Source organism: Pelodiscus sinensis, chromosome 14 (genome assembly GCF_052426305.1).
Source record: "Pelodiscus sinensis isolate ZL-2025 chromosome 14, ASM5242630v1, whole genome shotgun sequence".
In the NCBI taxonomy this organism is placed as follows: Eukaryota; Metazoa; Chordata; order Testudines; family Trionychidae; genus Pelodiscus; species Pelodiscus sinensis.
Genome location: NC_143065.1, coordinates 45,557,438 through 45,576,983, shown reverse-complemented (window position 1 = coordinate 45,576,983; position 19,546 = coordinate 45,557,438). Strand labels below are relative to the sequence as shown.

General features: G+C 41.5%; 1 protein-coding gene across 2 annotated transcripts in view; it reads right to left on the bottom strand.

Annotated features, from left to right (window-relative positions):
- SPG11 (SPG11 vesicle trafficking associated, spatacsin) overlaps positions 1-19,546 on the bottom strand; it is a 69,463-nt gene that overhangs the window by 23,159 nt on the left and 26,758 nt on the right. For both annotated transcript variants that reach the window (XM_075896796.2, XM_075896795.2), the window contains exons 14-25: positions 18,364-18,542; positions 17,596-17,806; positions 16,882-17,082; positions 14,185-14,291; positions 13,248-13,393; positions 10,096-10,257; positions 8,456-8,522; positions 6,384-6,549; positions 4,666-4,871; positions 3,879-3,987; positions 3,083-3,242; positions 230-499 (exon numbers count right to left, since the gene is read on the bottom strand). In XM_075896796.2, coding sequence (XP_075752911.2) covers positions 230-499; positions 3,083-3,242; positions 3,879-3,987; positions 4,666-4,871; positions 6,384-6,549; positions 8,456-8,522; positions 10,096-10,257; positions 13,248-13,393; positions 14,185-14,291; positions 16,882-17,082; positions 17,596-17,806; positions 18,364-18,542 — 1,984 coding nt within the window. The remainder of the gene's footprint in view (positions 1-229; positions 500-3,082; positions 3,243-3,878; positions 3,988-4,665; positions 4,872-6,383; positions 6,550-8,455; positions 8,523-10,095; positions 10,258-13,247; positions 13,394-14,184; positions 14,292-16,881; positions 17,083-17,595; positions 17,807-18,363; positions 18,543-19,546) is intronic.

The window sequence follows — 19,546 nt, the reverse complement described above, 5'->3', positions numbered from 1 at the left end:
CACACAAACAAAAGTAAAAAATCAGACACTCTCTTATTACTTAGTAATCTAGTTAGAGAGCTATCAAATACCACGTGATATGTGCCATGTGTCAGACTAATCAAATTATATATATTTGCACTCTGACATAAAGATGTTAAATAACCGTCTGTACTGTCTCCAGATGGGTAGATGTTTCCTTGTATTGCATCATACCTCTAAAAGAGAAACACTGTTGAACAACTCTTACCTGAAAACACGCTGCTAACACACTCAAGAAGGGAGCATGGTGCCTCACTCCTTCAGCTAAAAGGTAGCTTCCAGGGTTAGGACTTTCTTGACAACACAACAGAATTTGAAAGAGGTCACTTGTATGTTTGCTCTGCCTGTGCCCAGTCTTGAAAGGCCTGGTATTGTTGTGATAACTCTCTGCACCTGGACAAGAACGCTGTGAATTCTCAAAGGCCAGCATCAAATGATCTTGCAAAATGGGAGTGAAATCTTGAACAATGGAAACAACCTAGAAAAGATAATAAAGGCATCTCTATATAGAAAACTTTCAGATAGCTGGTGTGGGTGTGGGGAGCAGAACTACTGCGTACATGAAGAAACAGTAAACACAGAAGACATTTTTGCAAACAGATTTTATAAGGAATATTTCTGATCTACAGATAAAAGTGTTCTAGAGATATTGAAATTCCTTCCTTTACATAAAACACGCACTCATTTTCAGCCCCAATGGCATCCTTGGCATAGATGGTATATCATGGAAAGGAATTTTTCAGTAAGTTGCTACCTGGGTTTATTTGCAGGTGACTGCTTCTATTTTGAAAACATTCAGGGTAGGATTTTCAAAGAAGCTTAAATTAAGCTCCCCACTGGTAACAGGGTTTGAGAGCTTAGCTCTCTTAGGCTTCTATAAAAATTCCAACCTAGGACTGTTTCCATAGGACACAACATACTCACACTTGTGAAAAGATACTTCAGAGGCTAATTGTGCCAGATGTGTGTGTTCAAACCACACTAATTTCAATGGGAGTTACATACAATGGTTCTTATTACACATGAGGCTGCCAAAGCAATGCTGCAGAATGTACATAGTGTCAGAAGATTATAAAATTCTACACTAAGTACGTGTCTTCTACATAGAGTAATAATTGCAAGTGTATTTATGAATATTTCAGACGTTCAGGCTATATCAATTTAACCTCACCCATTACTATGCTAATTGTACAACAAATATTACATTAAGCATATGTATTTATCTTAAACTATTCCATATTTGAAGTGTATTTGTGGTTTACAGCTATTTCTTAGAAGGGAGTCTCTTGTCTTCCAGAGAAGCTTTTTAGCAGGTCCATTTTAATCACTGCTCACCTATTTGTACAAGACTTTACTTAAATCAGAATATATTTTTACAAATGGAAGTGGAAGACTTATGAAACTCTCCCAAACACATAATATTATTACTGCATAAATACTTGCACCCTAACGACATCATCAACTAATCATTCTATATGTGAAACAAAATACTTATTTTATTAATACAAATGAGACCATTCCAAACATTAACATATCTCCAGTACAGAACTCGTAGCATACATTTAATTTTAAAAAATGAACTAAACTGAAAAACCCAGGATGAGTATACCATATCCATAAGTAAAATAAACAGAATTAAGTGCCATTTTACCAGATACTTATCTAGAGCACCTCAAAGGACATTTTAAAAAATCACTTCTGTTTGAAAATGTTATACAGTAAAATCTCAGAGTTATGAATTTTGAGAATGAAGGTTGTGTAAACTCTGAAATGTTCAAAACTCTGAACAAAACAATATGTTGTGCTTACAAAAGTGTACAACCAACCACTGACTTAATACTGATTTGAAACTTTATTATCCAGAAGTAGGGTTGCCAGGTGTCCGGTATTCACCCAAACAGTCCGGTATTTTCGCCTCCTGTCCAGTAAAAAAATTCAGAGAATACCAGACACCTGAGATGTCCGATATTCTCTGAATTTTTCCCTGGCCAGGAGGTGAAAATGCTGGGCACCTGGCAACCCTACAAACACTCAGTGCCCGGCCTCCCTCTCCCCCAGCACCCCCAGTGCCAGCCCCCATGCTTACCTGGTTCCCCAAGGCTGTTGGCACAAAATGGCTGCCAGCCAAAAGACCTAGGGGAAGCTTCCCCTAGGTCTTAGTGCTCAACCGCTTCTCTGTTCCTATCCCTGCACTTAAAGGGGACATGCTGTTTTAATGCTGTTTTTTTTTTTTTTTTTTGGCTTAAGTCCTTGGAGTCCTTTTTCTTTTGCTCAACAACTTTGGTCCCCCTCCCCTTTTCCCCCCCGTGTTTTTTTTTTTTTTGGAGGGTGGGGGAGAGGTGAGGAGGGTGTTTGGTATTTTTGTTTCAACCATCTGGCAACCCTATCCAGAAGAAAAATGCTGCTTTTAACCATCTTAATTCAAATGAAACAAGCACAGAAAGTTTCCTTACTATGTCAACTTTTTAAAAACCGTTCCCCTTCAAGTAGTTTACATTTAATAGAGTACTGTTCTGCAATTGCTTTTTTTGTTTTGTTTTGTCTCTGTTGCTGCCTGCTAGTGTACTTCTGGCTCAACAGTGAGGTGTGTGTGACTGGTCAGTTCAGAACTCTGATGTTCGTAACTCTGAGGTTCTACTGTACCTACTACTCATAGAAATTAACTTCTCATATTAATATAATTAAAAGGCTAGCAGAAACTTCTATTTTACCAATTTGTTCATGTGCATTTGACAGCATTTTGAGTCTAGTCTTTACTGTGTCTGCTATAGGACCTGCTGCTATTTTTTGTGTCAGGTTTTCATACAGCAACAGGCAGGACAGAGAAAAATATTATATAAAAATCAAGAAAATATTATTGTAAAACAAAAAGAAATGACAGGGACATTCATGGGCAGTTTAAGAGCCTGAAATAATTTCTAACACATCATCAAACAGACTAGATTTAAATCTGATGTTGTTTCTATAGAGACTTATGCTTAAATTAAAAAAAAGACTATACCATTGACAATGCTTGTTGTTTTAAACGTCTGTCATTTTTAAATTAATCACAGTAACTCACCTCATCTAGTTGGTAGCTGTACATCTGAGTCTGGACGATAAACTGTAGCCAATCATTGGATCTAGCACATTCCATTAGGTAAGATGTGCTTGGTTTGATATCATGGAGCTTACAGAACTGCATCACCAAAGACCACTGTTTTCTAGCGTCACCAGATGTTCTGTATAGAAATGAAAGAATTTTACTAAAAAAAAAAAACCCTGTCCACTTAAGTAGTAATTGTCCTTTCATCTTCAGGTATTTAACAACAACAGATGCAGGCAGTGATAGAAATGTAGCCGTGTTAGTCTGGGGTAGTTGAAGCAAAATGCAGGACAATGTAGCACTTTAAAGACTAACAAGATGGTTTATTAGATGCAGGCAGGTCTTCCAATTGTAATGAATCATGTGTCCTTCCTGCAACTTCAGAAGGGACTGTATCAGATTGCATCTTGGGAGCCTACCCCTACATTCTTTGCCCATCCAAATTCCCAATTTTCATAAAAGTTTTGCCTTTGTGAGAAATTCTAATTTACTCTTTGCGCCTAAAACAGGAAGTCCCACTAGCACAGTAAAGATAGCACCGTCAGCATTATACATTAGCTTCCCTTCCTAATTAGGTTATTGTATTAGATATATAAAGAGGACTTATTTCTTACCTCCAATATGTGGAAACACTTGTTGCTCGTACGTTATGTTTACTGCACTTGCCATGCAGAGTAGCTATCTCTATGACACATGGATCACACAGGGGTACAATTCAGTGCTTTCTATCAGGTGGCCAGTACAAAAAGCATTAAAAGTGTAGTTCACTCACTTTTTTATTTCTTGATGTTCAATTTTATTCCAAAAAGCTTCTTCCAAGGAGATAAGCACTTCTGCTGCTGCTGTTTTTTCACCATCCACCAATTTTGTTAGCTTTTCAACTATTTAAAAAATTAAAATAATATTACTGAGGATCTATTTTCACATTAGAGTAAGGACATTTTTCAAACATGCTTAGGTAAATTGTCCTGAATGCCTACATCGCTTTTTAAAAGGCTCCTAACTCAGGCATTTTGAAAAACTTGTCTTGTATTAAATAAACATACTCTTAAAAGCTTTATCGCATAAAAGCTAAACAGCCCAAAACACTAGTTAGGTTTCCCAAATGAAGGAAAAAACTATATCACATGGAACCCTGGTTAAAAATCTAATTTTCTTAATATAAATTCTTCCTAGAAAAACTCCCATGGTCAAGTTCAAATATCTAATGTCTATGTAGCTTACAGAATTAATTGGAGCAAGAAAGGAGAAATTTGGCTTGTTTCTTTTAATCAAAGAAACACTGACTACCATTTTTGGAAGCTTACTCTATGGTATGCTTCTGGGCAGCAAATATGCAACACCTCAGTGTCAATGGGTCTTGTAAACTATTCTAGTTCCAGCTATCATTTGACACATAGTCCCTTTGCTATTTTATCAGTAGGTTAAGTCTGGATTAACTATGGATAGGAATTTTTCCTCTCTGACCTAACTCCTTAAAGGAAGGGGGCTCTTCCACCATTCCTTGGATATTACTCATACTCCTCAATAATGATAAAATATACAAAAATATACTCTACCCAAGGATTCTCTTATTAAATTGTGTTGAGACTCTTCATTTCTAGACTTGAAGTTCCATATTAAATTTGCAACTTTAATATCAACCCGAAGCTTGAGGCTGTCAAGACCAAGTAACTCCAGAAAACAAATGCATGCTGCTCCTACTGATGATACATTGAAGAAAGAAAGAGCTAGAGCGTAGGCTTCATTCCCTGCTTGCTGAATCCTAAAGCAAAGGAAACGTTCAAGTCAGTACAACAGAAATGACGACCGAAATTTCCGAACACAGCAATTCAAAACGTAAGCTTACACCTACAATTGCTGGAAAATATAGTCAACTGAATTTGGAATCAAGTATCAGAGGGGTAGCCGTGTTAGTCTGAATCTGCAAAAGCGGCGAGGAGTCCTGTGGCACCTTATAGACTAGCAGAAGTGTTGGAGCATAAGCTCTCGTGGGCAAAGACCCACTTTGTCAGATGGCACCTTATAGACTAACACTTCTGTTAGTCTATAAGATGCCACAGGACTCCTTGCTTTTGAATTTGGAATACGTTTAATTGTGCTAGAAAGACTAACTACCTACAATACATCTGGATCTGAATCTGGGAAAGAAAATAAAGCACCCCATGTGAAAAATATTAAAAGGACATACCTCAACTCTGGGCCAGAATTTGCAATTTGTTTCAATAAGCTTTTATAAAACACTGAAGCCAAAGAAAATGATTCCATAATTTAGAAAAATAATTCTGATATGCAGGCAATGTTATTAGTAACAATGCAACCAGGCCATACTCAGAAATGTACCTGAATACTCTCATTGAACATATAAAATGCACTTTATTTCAAATACTGAGTGGTAAAAGTTTAATTTGTTACATACAGAGTTGTATGGGTAGTCAGATGGGGATGAGATTTTTCTTATGGTCCTATGGCCTCCAAATACCCTACCGTGATCACACCCATGATAAGTGGATATCCAGCTAACTAAAATCATGCCAGACCATGGATGTTGCCGGACCAGAGAGGCTCAACTTGTACTGAAGATGAAAAAAGCAACCTCTCCTATTGTTTTAGTTAATAAACTTTAAGATTGATTTCTTATTTGTGTGTCAGCTTCTGGGATTGCAATTTATATTTAACTTCTATAAATTAAAAGTAAGATAAAATTCACACTTGATTTATTTTTTCTTTAGTTTAAATAGGGAAATTAATATAGTTAGTGAAGGAAAAGATTAGGAGAGAAAAGAAGGATAAAATAACAGCCATTTTTTGCTTTATCTAACGTTAGTTTTCAAGTGTAGGCCCAATCCTGCAAACATTATTAATATGAATACACCACTCAGGTAAAATAGATGTGGCACATGCATGAAAAAACTGGATGCCGTTTGTTTCAAAGAGCAGACTATGTACCAATCACATACCCAACAACCTATTAAACATACAAACACTGTATCCTAATTTACTTACATAAAGCTACTTTCAAAAATCAACTTTGTTCAGTCTCAGCTTCTACCATCCAGCCAACTTGAGCTAGACTTTTCATTTTCACGTCCCTTTACTCTTTTGTTTATAAAATGTTTTTTGTAGTGATCATCATTTATTGGGATGCACAGGAAACAGCATTCCAAAATTGAAAGCTGGGAGTATTTCTAGCAGGACATTCCTGCTTCTCATTTTAAATTTTTTCCTAGTATGGCTTTGTAAATTTATATGCAACAATTACTTTTTAAATACTCACAGCTGCTTTGGGGACTTGCTCTTTACTAACTGCTGGACCAAAAAGGTACCAAAAGCAAATGATGGGCGTCCATGGTGTAAGTAGTAGGAAAAATCCAGTCGTTCCATTATGGCATACTTGTTTACCAATTCAGGGGACGAGAAATGAGGGAGATCACTTGAGATGTCTGGAAACAATGACACAGAATTTTTTATTTGAATAAACATTTGATTTAAAAACTGGAAGATGTTTTTCAGCTACTCAACAGCTTTTATAGAAGAGGAAAACAAATACCATACTACCCCTGCTTTAAATTATTAAACTTTGTGGTACAACTCTAATTCCGGTTCCAAAACAACTAATTTTTATTTAAGTTGCCATGGACAGGTCACTTAAACTGGGACAAGGAGGTTCTTGCGATCAGAGAGAGTACATTACTTATCTACCTCACAGTAAATGTATAAAGATTATTGTTCTAAAAACATGTCTTGGGGAAAAGCTCCATTAATAATCAGATATTCTCTATTCTCTCTTGCAGAAACGAGGTGCTGTACCCAGACCTAGAAACACTATTGTAAATAACCATTTTAAAACTAGGGATGTAAGCGACTAGTCAACTACCCATTCCTCCTAGCACTGTCTCCGCAGGAGGTAGGGAGGTAGCGGGGACCGGGCGGGAGCTGGTACCAGATGCCACACCTCTGCTGGCAGGCTCGTAACACATTTAAAAGGCTAAAGTGCAACAGGGGGAACCAGCGCGAGCCAGGAATCAGCTGTCCCACCTTGCGCCAGGTCCCCCCTGCTGTGCTTCAGCCTTTTAAATGTATTAAGAGTTTGCCAGCTCTTAGTACATTTAAAAGCCAGAGCAACAGTGGGGTTAGCTCCCAGGGCGGGTGCTACGCCTGCTGCGGCTCCCGGGCTTATTGACTAATCGACTGTTGATTAAATTAAATTTAATACCTCTATTTGAAACAAAACATTTAGTAAAATATAAGAAATCATTTTATGCAAAGGGACTAGGGATTCTGGGGGTGCTGCAGCTCCCCCTGGCTTGAAGTGCTTTCCGTTATATCCAGGGTTTACAGTTTGGTTCAATGGCTCTTGGCAATTGGTTCCAGCCCCGCTGTGGAAGGTTGCTGAAAGCTATGGTTATGTTATGTTCACTCTGCTCAAATAAAAGCTTAGTGGCTTTTTAAACTCATGGTGAGAGGTGTAGTCAACTGGTGAGTGCTGAAGAGGCCAGAGTTAGGGAAGGCAGTTACGACAGTCACAGGCAAATGTCCCGAGAGCAAAGTGAAGAAGTAAAAAGGCTGTAGCACTTCAGAGAATAAGGCTTGAACAAGGGGCGTGCCCAGAAAGGGCAAATTGTGACCATGTTCCCTCGAGTTGTGTATGTCCACCTGCAAGGAATGACTTTTGACATGTCACCCCCATTCTGGTGCACATAACAAAAGTCATTCCGCATATGGGCAGTGTGTGGGTGGGGTGGGGCCAAGAAGTTGGGATGTGGGAGGTGGATTGGGGAGGAGCAGACAGTAGGGTGCAGGAGGCTGAGAGTTCCAGTTGGAGATACAGACTCTGGGGTGGAGCCAGGGATGAGGGGTTTGGGGTGCAGGCTGTCCCTGGGAGAGAGGGCTCCCCTTCCAGGCCTCTCTCACCACAGCAGCTTGGGGCCAGGTGAGATGAGCCTCTCTACTGCCCCAGCAGTGCCAATGAGCATGGCTGGGAAAGGGGCGCCTGTCCTCCTGCCAGAGCAGGCAGGGGTTATGCTGGGTGATGACTAGGGAAGGAAAACCTATCCTTATGCCATGACAGCTCTGGGGCAGCTCTATGCAGGGGCCATCGGGGAAAGGTGCCAGGAGGGAGAGGAACCTCTCCCCAGGCTGTGACAGCTTTGGGGCTTGCATAGAGGCATCTCTCCCAGCTGCAGCCTTGAGCCCGTGCAGGGCTTAATAGGTAGTGCCTGGGTCTTAATAGGCAGCTGTACAGACACGCATCTTAGAGGTAATTTAAGATTAGGACATCCACTGAAAAGTACTTCATCCTAAGTCTGCAGCCTCAACACAAATATTTTACATTTGAAAATTCATTACCTGCTATGGCAAGAGTATTTGAGGACTGCCAGCCAAATAATTTAGTGGGATCAAAAGGCGCTAAAGACTGAAAAATTAAAAACAAAATATATTCAGATAAACAGTTCAAAGCCCCATGATTTCAAAGACAACTAGAACAAAACATACTTCAGGTAGCTACAGTAGTTCATAGTGACGCGCTTGTGGATGCCGCAGTGACAAATATCTCAGGCAACTCTTTCTGGGACGCTCATATTTCCAACTCCTATGGGATCTGCCTGTAGCTTAAAGCACATGCTGAAGTGGAAAAGTATCTCTGTGAGTGCTTTGCTGAATGGCAGGCCTAGTGCAGCTAATACTTTTCTAGTAGTCCAGTAGACTATTCCCAGCAATTAAGGGGTCATTTCATCACTTGCCTAACATGAGTCAAGGATATCTACCAACAAAGGGCTTTCATAAGACTGTCTGTATGGGATCCCTGTGTTTTAGGTGCCTAAATATGGATATAGGAGCTTCCCTTGAGACACCCCTGGATAACCTCAGCCAGCCTGCTTACGCTCAGCTTATTGATTAAAATGAAATGACTGAAAATGGCACCAGGGGATTCCTTGGTTATCTCCTCACTGAATTTCATGCCAACCTTGGCCTACAGCCTAAACGTCAGTCCCGGACCAGGATGTGCACAGTAGCATGTGACAGTACGTTACTCTACGTTCAGTTGTGAAATCAAGCCAGCCTGAGAGACACTGAAGAGTAGTGAAGGCTTTTCCATAAATGATTGGGTCTGAGCCTTTGCATACATTTAAAAATTCTCTCTACAATTACAACATAGAAGATTTAATACAAGTTTCATAATAATTGTTCTGATGAAGTAAGTGCATATTCCATGCTGGCAGCGAAAGAATTAACAGAAACCTGGGAGTTCGATAAGTCCATTTAGTGGCAAAAGAACCAATGCGTTATTAGATGCAGCTGAAGAGGAACTAAGACATGTTCCTACAGGGAGCACTCAGAGCAGTGGGAGGCGCTGGGAGACAGGAAGTCAGGGGAGAGTAGGTCTTGGGCTCCTCTCCTGAAGAGGGAACACCAGGAAAGGGCTAGGAGAGATGCTGGGAACCCACGAGAGTGGAGCATGCGCTAGTAGTAGGTCTTGACAAAAGGGCACACCCTAGGGACGCAAAGGAAAAAGACACACACAGTCTTGGGAGCGGCAGACAGGAGCTGGGCCATCAAGGTGAAAACCCTGGGAGGCATCACACAGTAAACAGCCAGAAAGGGCTCTGCAGAGACTGGGAAGGGGTGAATAATTTGTGAAGGAGTGTTCCCAGGAAGAGGCCGAGGAAAACAGCCTGCCGTAGAGACAGGTTCAGTAGTTCATGGAGCCACCAAGGAGTAAGAGGAAGCCCATGCTAGCTGGGCCTGGAAACTAGGGTGAAGGGAAGGCCTGGGTTCCTTTACTGACCACTGAAAAAGGTGATGAAAGAGATAAAAAGTGAAAGGACCACTGAGCCTAGAGTTGGCTGAAGACCTGGTGTAGAGGGGGTGTACTGCTTCACACTTGTAATAAACTGAGATGGGAACACTCGCTTTCAAATGGTCTGTAGCTCAAAATGGAAGTTCTCTGAAATTCTGCAGCTTCTTTTTTACTGCATGATAAATACCTGCATGAGATGGTAGAGTGAGATATCAGATGGCAAAATTCCATGAGATGTGTTCTGCGGAAAGAGAGCCGCTTTGAGTTTGGGGTAAGGAGTCAATGCCATTTTTAACAACTGTGGATCCACCTTTTTCAGGGGCTTTTCAGCATCTTCATTATGAAGAACCTAGATTGAAAAGAAATAAGAACAGAACATTTCGCTAATAAAAAAGTAACTGTACATGGACATGATCCTGCATTGCTGGTACACCCCAAAACAATAAACCAAGTCGCACAATATTTTCTATGCCATGATTCATTACTTGACAATTGAAAAGTGGAAGCTGAATCCCACCTATTCAGAGCAAATAGCGCACCACCTAAGTTAAACATTACCCACTAACTGTTTAATCAGAGCACAGCCTTTGCATTACCAACTAAATCTGAGCAGTGATTGGATGAATTCATCTCAATTATCAGCATTTAGATGTTGCTGGGGTGTATGTGAAATATCTAGCTTTATGCCATGCTAGAGCCACTGAATGAGTGTACAGGTCGTAGTAAGTTGAGGGTCAATAACATGGAGTCCGCAGGACTGAATAAAGGTCTGAAACATGAAAACAGAAACAGGCCTGGAATCTAGTGAGCAAAACTTTGGTTTAGTAACACAGGAGACAAGAAAGAGGCCCTAGTGATAATTGTGTGATAGTGTAGGTTAGGTGGAGCATGGAAGGACCTAGGGAGGCACCGGGTACAGACTGTAAGCCAGAAGGGAGTAGCAGAACATCTTAAGAAATGTCTTAGTACAAAGACTCCCCAAAAACTAATGTGCATACCGACCTAGGTTCAGGACCAGGTCAAAGCTGACAGCATGAAGGACAGTAAGTAAGCCCCTCTGCTGCAAGGTGAGGGGTTGTAACTCGGCAACAGAGGGTGGCAACCTGGTACGTAAAGAAGTGATGTAAGTTGTTTGTACATGTCTATAAAAGGGCACCGCAAACGGTGAGCGCTGACCGACATGGGGGGGTGCACTAGACACCTGAAACGGCAGGTGTCATTGCCGAGACTTACAGAACGCATAGTGGCTTAACACTGGCTAACCACTGTTAATATCTGTCACTTGGCAATAGGCCTGCTATGTGTTGGTACATTGTCAACGCTTGCAGAATGCACAGTGGTTTGGCGTTGAGACCTGCTGACAACTGTTAATGCATCGCATTTGGCAATAAGCCTGCTCAACTGGTTTCATCCTTGCCTGAATCTGTCAATTCCAGGGAGCTCTCAGAGGTCTACTGTGCTGGCCCAAGAACATGGGGTTTAACGCTTTAGATAAAGGGAGCACACGCACGCACGCAGCCGAAAGTTTATCATCACCAACACAGTAGAGCACCTTTCAGGAATGAACGGGGACAAGCCCAAAACCCTGACTGACGACACAGGTCGAACCTTTCTAGTCCAGGACACTCTGGTCTGGCAACATCCAGAGTCCAGCATCCTCGAGGACCCCATGGTGCTCTGGGGTAGGAGCACTCATGGGAAAAACATGGCAGCAGGACTACGGATACTGCTGGACCACAGAGCCCCAGCAGCCGGGTACGGAGCCCAGTAGCAAGGGGCCCAGCATCCATGACTAGCCAGGAGTCCAGCAGCTAGAAGCAGAGCCCAATCAGCGGTAGGGGGCCTGGTGGTCAGGGTGGGGAAAAGGGCCAGCAGGTAGGGCTAGTGGCTGGGGCCCATGGCCAGGAGAGGAGCCCAGGGGACCAGAGGCCGCCCCAGGAACAGATCCCTGAGACTGGAAACAGAGGAGCCTTCACTGGCCTCCTCTGGTCAGGGAAACTCCCTCGTTAGGGACTGGTCAGGTCCCAAGGGTGCCTGACCAGACAGGTCCAACCTGCACAAAGTCAAAGGTTTTCTATAAATGGAACAAAGGCAAACATTTGAACACTTACAACAAACTTTCCTATGATATAAAGGATAAGTGTAGAAAATAACCTGCAAATATCTATTAACTGCAGCTACTTTTAAAAGACATATAGGAAAAGAGTTTAGAAACAAATTCTATCACCTTAGGAGCCAATCCTAACGACTTCTGTACTTCATTGTTATTTGCTTCTAAAACACTTCCACTCAAGTATTATGAAAAGTATTAGACTCATCAACTGCATTATTTTGAAGTTTAGAGTAACCTTTAGTGAAATTTTCCTTATTTAGTGAAATATACTACTCCAAAGGAATAGCCTCATCTCGGAAAGAAAGTTATGTGGTTGCATTTCTGTATTTCTTTGTACTGAGTAGAGACAACATCCCATTTTGTTTTCATAATCTATGTAAAAAGAGACCAGAATGATCATACTATGTTACCATGAAGCCTAAATGTCTGTGTGTGTGATGTAATAGATGCAGAGACAAGCATGGTTGAGACCTCTCTGTTCGAGTTCGAGTATGTGGTCTCTTACTGTCCAAATTAAGTTCTTGTTTTGACTTTCAAATTAAACTCGCATGTTATACAGGTACAGTCAGGCATATATCTCTGCCATGCAGGCCATTGTGATATCAGAGATAACCAATTACCTTACTACACATCTAATTTGCATGCAACAATTTCATTGGTTGTGACAGACTGTACAAATAGTAGATTACTCAGCCCAGCTGCCATCAACACAAATCAACAAAGAACTGGCACAACCACCCACACAACACAGCAGTATATGCAATAATTCTAAACACACATAGCCCCATACTGCAGCATACATCCCTGATTTGTGTCTCATACACACACACACACACACACACACACAAATGTCCCAGCACAACCCAACCCGTGCACAAATCAACTACTCACACAACACAGTACACACAATAACCCATCATTACTCTGAAGCCCACGGAAATAAAGCAATGGAAAAAAGATACAGCATGGCAAAGAGCTCTGGGTTAAGAATATTACCTGCTCAATCACTGCTGGGATTTGTAGTCTGTTACCTCCAGCTTCTAAGTTCTCAATCATTTTCTGCCTCCCCCCCCCCCTTTTTTTTTTTACACACACACACACACACACACACACACACACACGCACGATTTTACAAATTACACCCACGGGACACACGTTTTTAGCTCCTAGCAATTGGAGTAAATTTCCAGAAATGGCTGACATAGTATGTGTTATCTATTCAGTACCTGATCAATACCGCCAGGTGCATACATTGTGGTTGCCAGTGCTAACAGTGTATGTCCTTCCAACAGCATGCTGCTCACACTAGCTTGATTACTAGGAATCAAGATCTGAGCATTTGCAAGACTAGCCTGAAAAATCATCTTTGGATCTGTAAAAAGAAAAAAAAGTGAGATTTTTCTACACTGAAAAAATATATGATTCAATTATTCATATTTTAAAATTGATTCAAGATTAAGAAAAAGTACATTTTTAAAAAACTCATGCTGATGGCACGCTATATAGATAGGCAGGCAGGCTCTTAAAACCCTTCCAAAGTATTGACAATGTTCCTGTTGAGCTTAAAAAGGAATGGGGCCCATAGAAAGAGGATGGGATTCAGGTCCCACATTTTTACAATCCATTACTGATCAATTCTTTATCCTATAGTGCACGTATTTTCTGAAATAACAAATGCAAGCCTCATGCAAAGGTTATTTGTTGAGCCAGTGCTTTTTTGTGACGGTACTGCCGGTACACAGTACTGGCACCCCCAAATGCAGTACCAGCACCTCCAGTCAGAGCTCAACAACTTTTCCCTTGGAGTACCGGCACCATTTTTTTTAAAAAACAAAAACACTGTGCTGAGCAACGAGGATATGCTTGGCTCTGTAAAGATGGATGGGATTTTCAAAAGGCTGACTGACTTAAGGGCACAAGTCACTCTGATTTTTAATTACACTGATTAAAAACCATCTTGGGCAGGGGAACATCTAATCTAAGACACCGATAAGCCAGGGCGTACCAGAAGATCCAAAGGAGATGTTAGCTGTAAATGTATGTCTACGTGGCTGCTTCTGTTCAGACTTTAACTAACTAAGGCTGTAACCGCTACTTTTAGCTGATGTTACACACAATAAGTTTATCCAAAGAATGTGCAATGTATGAAAGCTGGGATCCTACCTCTTGGGTTACTGGCAACCCCTCGACACTGCACTAGAAATTCAAACCAGGGGTGAGCCTCATGCAATTCCTTTTTATCCAAAATAGGACAATTCAAAGGCGTTAAACTGAAAACAAGGCAAGAACAGTAGCATAATGAAAACATAAAATGCATTAATAAAAAGTAGCAAAGTACAATCACTAGCCCCTTCTCTAAACAGTTACTATGTTGCACTCTTTGGCTATGTCACTTTTGAGGCGTACAGGATCTTTCGAAAAAGGCTTTTATTTTCAAAAGAACTGTGTCTAGACCGCGGTTTCACTTTCAAAATAGCGTTTTTTCGGGAAAAAAACCCACGCTCCATGACGTGATTATGCAAATGAAGCACAGGAAATTCAAATCCCGGCTTTTCATTTGCAATTTTGATATGTCTAATTTACATCCCTCTTTCAAAAGAGGGATGTAGTTTAGACATACCCTTTGGGTCAAGTAATTCTAAATGAATTCAATCCATGGACTCTCTCTCGCTTGTTTCAACAATCATTTGCTCTCTGGGTATGTCTAGAGTGAGAAAGGAGTGTAACTCCCATCTTGAGGGGACAAGCCTGCATGAGTTCTCATTGTGGCGGCACACTGAAAACAGAATGCAGCTCCACTGGCATGAGCAGCAGGAAGAGCTAACTGCTCCAAGACATGCCTGTCTGAAACACCAGGTGCTTATCTGAAACAGCTTTCATGGCTTGCACCTCCATGACTGTGCTATGTTATTAATGAACGAGCTAGATAAGTATTACACCTCCCAACTCAAAAGGAGATATTCCCTACCAATTGCCATTAAAGCATTTTCATTCTTCTAGGAGAAGATAGAACAGTAATATTAATGACTATGGCCTGCTATCAAACAACTATTTTACTCCTTAGCCAGGACTGGGTAGGTAAAAGCAAATACATTTTCTCTTCTCCCAGAACCTTAACTAGTTCTGATTTAGATGGAATCTTGCAATGAATTTAGCAGTCAGCGTGTGTCAAGAGTCTGGCCATACCTGAGCCTGATCCAGACAGGCTGTTTACATTATTATTATATAATTATAAAAGCACTAACCCATCATAAAGATCAAATTGTTTAAACCATTGCTCCATTTCAAATGGTCACAATTATGATGATTTCCTTTAAATCCCCAGAATGGCATGAAAACAGTTGCCACTAAGGAGGACACAAAGCAAACGTCAGCATCTGATGGCAAGAGGAACTCGAAAAGTGGTAACCTCTGGATTACATTTGAGGGACAAATCTGCAAGTACAGGCAGTCCCCGGGTTACGTACAAGATAGGGACTGTAGGTTTGTTCTTAAGTTGAATCTGTATGTAAGTCGGAACTGGCGTCCAGATTCAGCCGCTGCTGAAACTGACCAGCGGCTGACTACAGCAAGCCGGAGGCAGAGTTGCTCTGCCCTGGCTTCCTGGAATCAGCCCCTGATCAGTTTCAACGGGCTGAATCTGGACACCAGTTCTTACATACAGATTCAACTTAAGAACCCCAGGCGTCCCCAAGTCAGCTGCTGCTGAAACTGATCAGCGGCTGATTCCAGGAAGCCGGGGCAGAGCAACTCTGCCTCGGGCTTCCTGTAGTCAGCGCTGGTCAGTTTCAGCAGCGGCTGACTTGGGGACACCTGGGGCAGAGCAGCTTGGGTGCTGCTGGGTTGCTCCAGTTGCTCTTTACCCAAGCTGCTCTGCCCCAGGCGTCCTGATTCGGCCGCTGCTGAAACTGACCAGCAGTGGCTGAATCAGGATGCCTGGGGTAAAGCAGCTGGGGTGCTGCCGGATTGGTCCAGTAGCGCCCAGAGCGGCGCTACAGGACCAACCAGCAGCGCCCCAGCTGCTGTACCACAGGCGTCCGGAGGAAAGCTGCGGAGCACGGGGGCAGCGGAACAGCCCAGACGCGCCGCGGCTGTCCTGCTGCCCGCGTGCTCCGCGGCTTTGCTCCGCGTCTCCCTGGTCTGCTGGTCTCCAGCAGACCAGGGAGACGGGGAGCAAAGCCGCGGAACACGCCAGCAGCGGGACAGCCGTGGCGCGTCTGGACTGTCCGCTGCCCGCGTGCTCCGCGGCTTTGCTCCCCATCTCCCTGGTCTGCTGGAGACCAGCAGACCAGGGAGACAGGGAGCAAAGCCTCTGAGGACGCCGGCAGCGGGACAGCCATGGCGCGTCCGGGCTGTCCGCTGCCCGCGTACTCCCCGGCTTTGCTCCCCGTCTCCCTGGTCTGGGGAGACGTGGAGCAAAGCCGCAGAGCACGCGGGCAGCGGACAGCCCAGACGCGCCGCGGCTGTTCCGCTGCTGGCGTCCTCAGAGGCTTTGCTTCCCATCTCCCTGGTCTGCTGGTCTCCAGGGAGACGAGCAGCAAACCCCGTTCGTAACTGCGGATCCGACATAAGTAACTCGGGGACTGCCTGTACAATGGCAGGCTACTACAGTGCTAGTTATGGAACAAAGGTGCAGTTCAAAGCATCGTATCTCTCTCTCTCTCAAAGCTTTTCACAGAATCAGCACTTCATTGACAATAGTCACCTTTAAATAATCCTCCCCAAACTGTAAGGACCTAAATTGCCCCAGAAAATTCTCATCGCCAACTATTTAAGCTGTGCTTTACCAGCTTCCATTTTTATAAAGATCCAAATATAAAACCCTTTTTTACACTGATGTATAAATCCAAGTACTAGTACCTGTAATAGTCTAAATACGTGTATAGCAAATGCTGCAGACTACGTTCTAAACAATACAGGATGAAATGAGTATGGAAATCCAAACCACTCGCGTCATATTTTGGAACAGGATGTGGACTTTGCATCACACCTCCAATGTGGATCAATCTTAGGAGGAGAAGTTCAAAGTCTTCTTGTTCAGATGGGACAAATATTCCATTTCTACAAAAAAAAAAAAAACACCTGAAATTAAGCAGTTGTCTCAGCTGAAATTTCTTCACTGAATGGCTAAGTAAGAGGTCTTCTACTGACATTTAATTGTTTTATTGCAGAAGTGAACATAACATACAAAAAGAAGTACATTTCCTTACAATGCTCTCATAGCACTGTATATTAGTGTTGCTGGAATTCAGTGTGAGAAAGTGGGAGAGATTACATTACATTACAGGATTTACGGTAGCAAAAATAGGTAGTAGAAATGTAACTTGCGTGCTAAGGGGTCGATAGTATATTTTCTTATGTTTGTAAGACTCAAATTACATTTAATGGGAATTTTGGTCATGCAAAGAATCCAGGACTGAGCCACACTTTGCAAATGGTTAAAACTATTTTCATAAAAATACAGCATCATTAAAGATTAATCTTTATCTAGGATTTTACATGCATACACTTCTACATCAGATTCTAGTTCTCTAGAAAATGTAAAGTTAGTATTAACACAGTGAGGACACCTACCTAGCCAGCTTGTCTAATATTTCATTTCTCATATAGCTGCTGCATAATGTATTTTTGTCAATAATATCTGGTGTCAGAGAAGGCCAATTAGTCTGTTGAAACAAGGTACGATTATGTGGTTGGGATTCTTCAATCCACGAACAGATGTTAAGCCAATTGTGCTGGGATGTCAGATACATCCAAAGAACCTCAGGACTACAGGACTTCAATTCTGTGTTAAAAAAAGCACCCCCCCCCAACACAAAACTTTAGGGTAACAGTTTTTATAAACCCTTTATAATTACATAAGTACACCCTGAGAATGAATACAAGGTTTATTCTTTTGCTAATACAATGCTGAATGTAATACATTGTCATAACTAGTTAGAACTTTCACGGTGGAAAAACAAAATGCTACAATAAGCTTTCTGGAACAAACTATTATGTAAGTTATTCATAATGTAATACATTCTTTTGAGAAGTCTTTTTAGCTAGTTCCATTCCTCTCTTCCTCAAAGCAGCAGAGGACAGACAGATTTTCTTGCCCACATTCTGAAGGCTGGTTCAGATGAATTTCATAATTTATCTGAATTTTTCTCCCAAAGCACAAATTAACCTTTCCTCATAACGGAACTGCAAAAATAAAGTGAACCTGACTCTATGTAGCCTCTCTTTTGCTCATCCTGGACTCACTATATGCTCCACAAATCCAAACGGAATTCACATCTACAAGTCACTTTAAATTTTTAATGATTAATTTATTCAACTACTTAATACTGGAATACTGACCTTCTTGTGATCTTTTGGGAAGAAGAATCATTTCTTGAACATGCCAATCCCACCACTGACCCCAGTTTAACATAACTCTGTGTTCCCTGTTGTGAATTTCATGTTTGCCACAAGTCAACAATGTATCCAAAACAGCTGTGTGACTGGACAGATCTTGTTCCTTTCTCCAATTCCTGAAACTGGCAGAAATTTTTACGCATTAAGATAATGAGGAGTTCTGTGGCATCAACTTTCGTGGGTAAAACCCACTTTGTCAGATGCACCTGTCCCCTCTAAGACATGCAGTCCCCTCCAACTTGTACCCATTCAGATGTTTTACTAAAAACTTTGTATAAACTGTAGTTTACAATATTGATAAGTTTAACAAATTCATTAACACTTTGTTACTTATAATTTTGAGTGGTGCCTACAAGTGATACCAACAAAATCTGTATCTTGAAAAAAGATTTTGGGAATGCCAGCAATGTATTAGTACTTGCATAATAAATGAGTGTAACAGGGAAAAAAAGGCTAGTTAATTGCTAGGCACGGTAGTAAATATTCAATGCTGTAAAAACTGAACTGATATACCGTGCACATGTATTGTAATAATTGTGTTTTATAAGGACTAGCCTATGCATAAAGCCTCCTAGTGTGTTCTCAGTTCAAAGGTCTGTAGTCTACTATATATTTTAGAGTTTATCAGTCTGTTTGATTAAGGGCTCCTCCTAAACAGTAAGAGCTAGGACCACCAAATTCGGTTCACAGTTTCCTCTTACCATAACTTAAAGCAATGTAAGGGTTTGGTTGTGCCAGGAAAGTGGGATGTGCCTTGAATGGGATTGCTTCTCATAAAACCAAACAGAAATGAGACAATCACCAAAGCAAGTTCAGTCCTCAAAATTGACAAGACATTGAGTGAATATTAAAAAAGACTGAACCAAGATGAGACAGACAAATAGGATGAATCTGGAATAGGACTGCTTCTCAATAAGCCTTACAGAAAAGAGAGGAAATGGAGAAATCTGCTCTTTTTGGCACAGCTAAATCAATGATTTGAAAATCTAGAAGATGATGTTATTGGAAACCAATTACAGATCCAAGCAACACTGGGTAAACCTGCTTGTTTGCTATATTATAGAATACTCATAGCATTGAAATCAAACTGATTCACCTGAGCAGCAATACTAATATTTGTTTTACC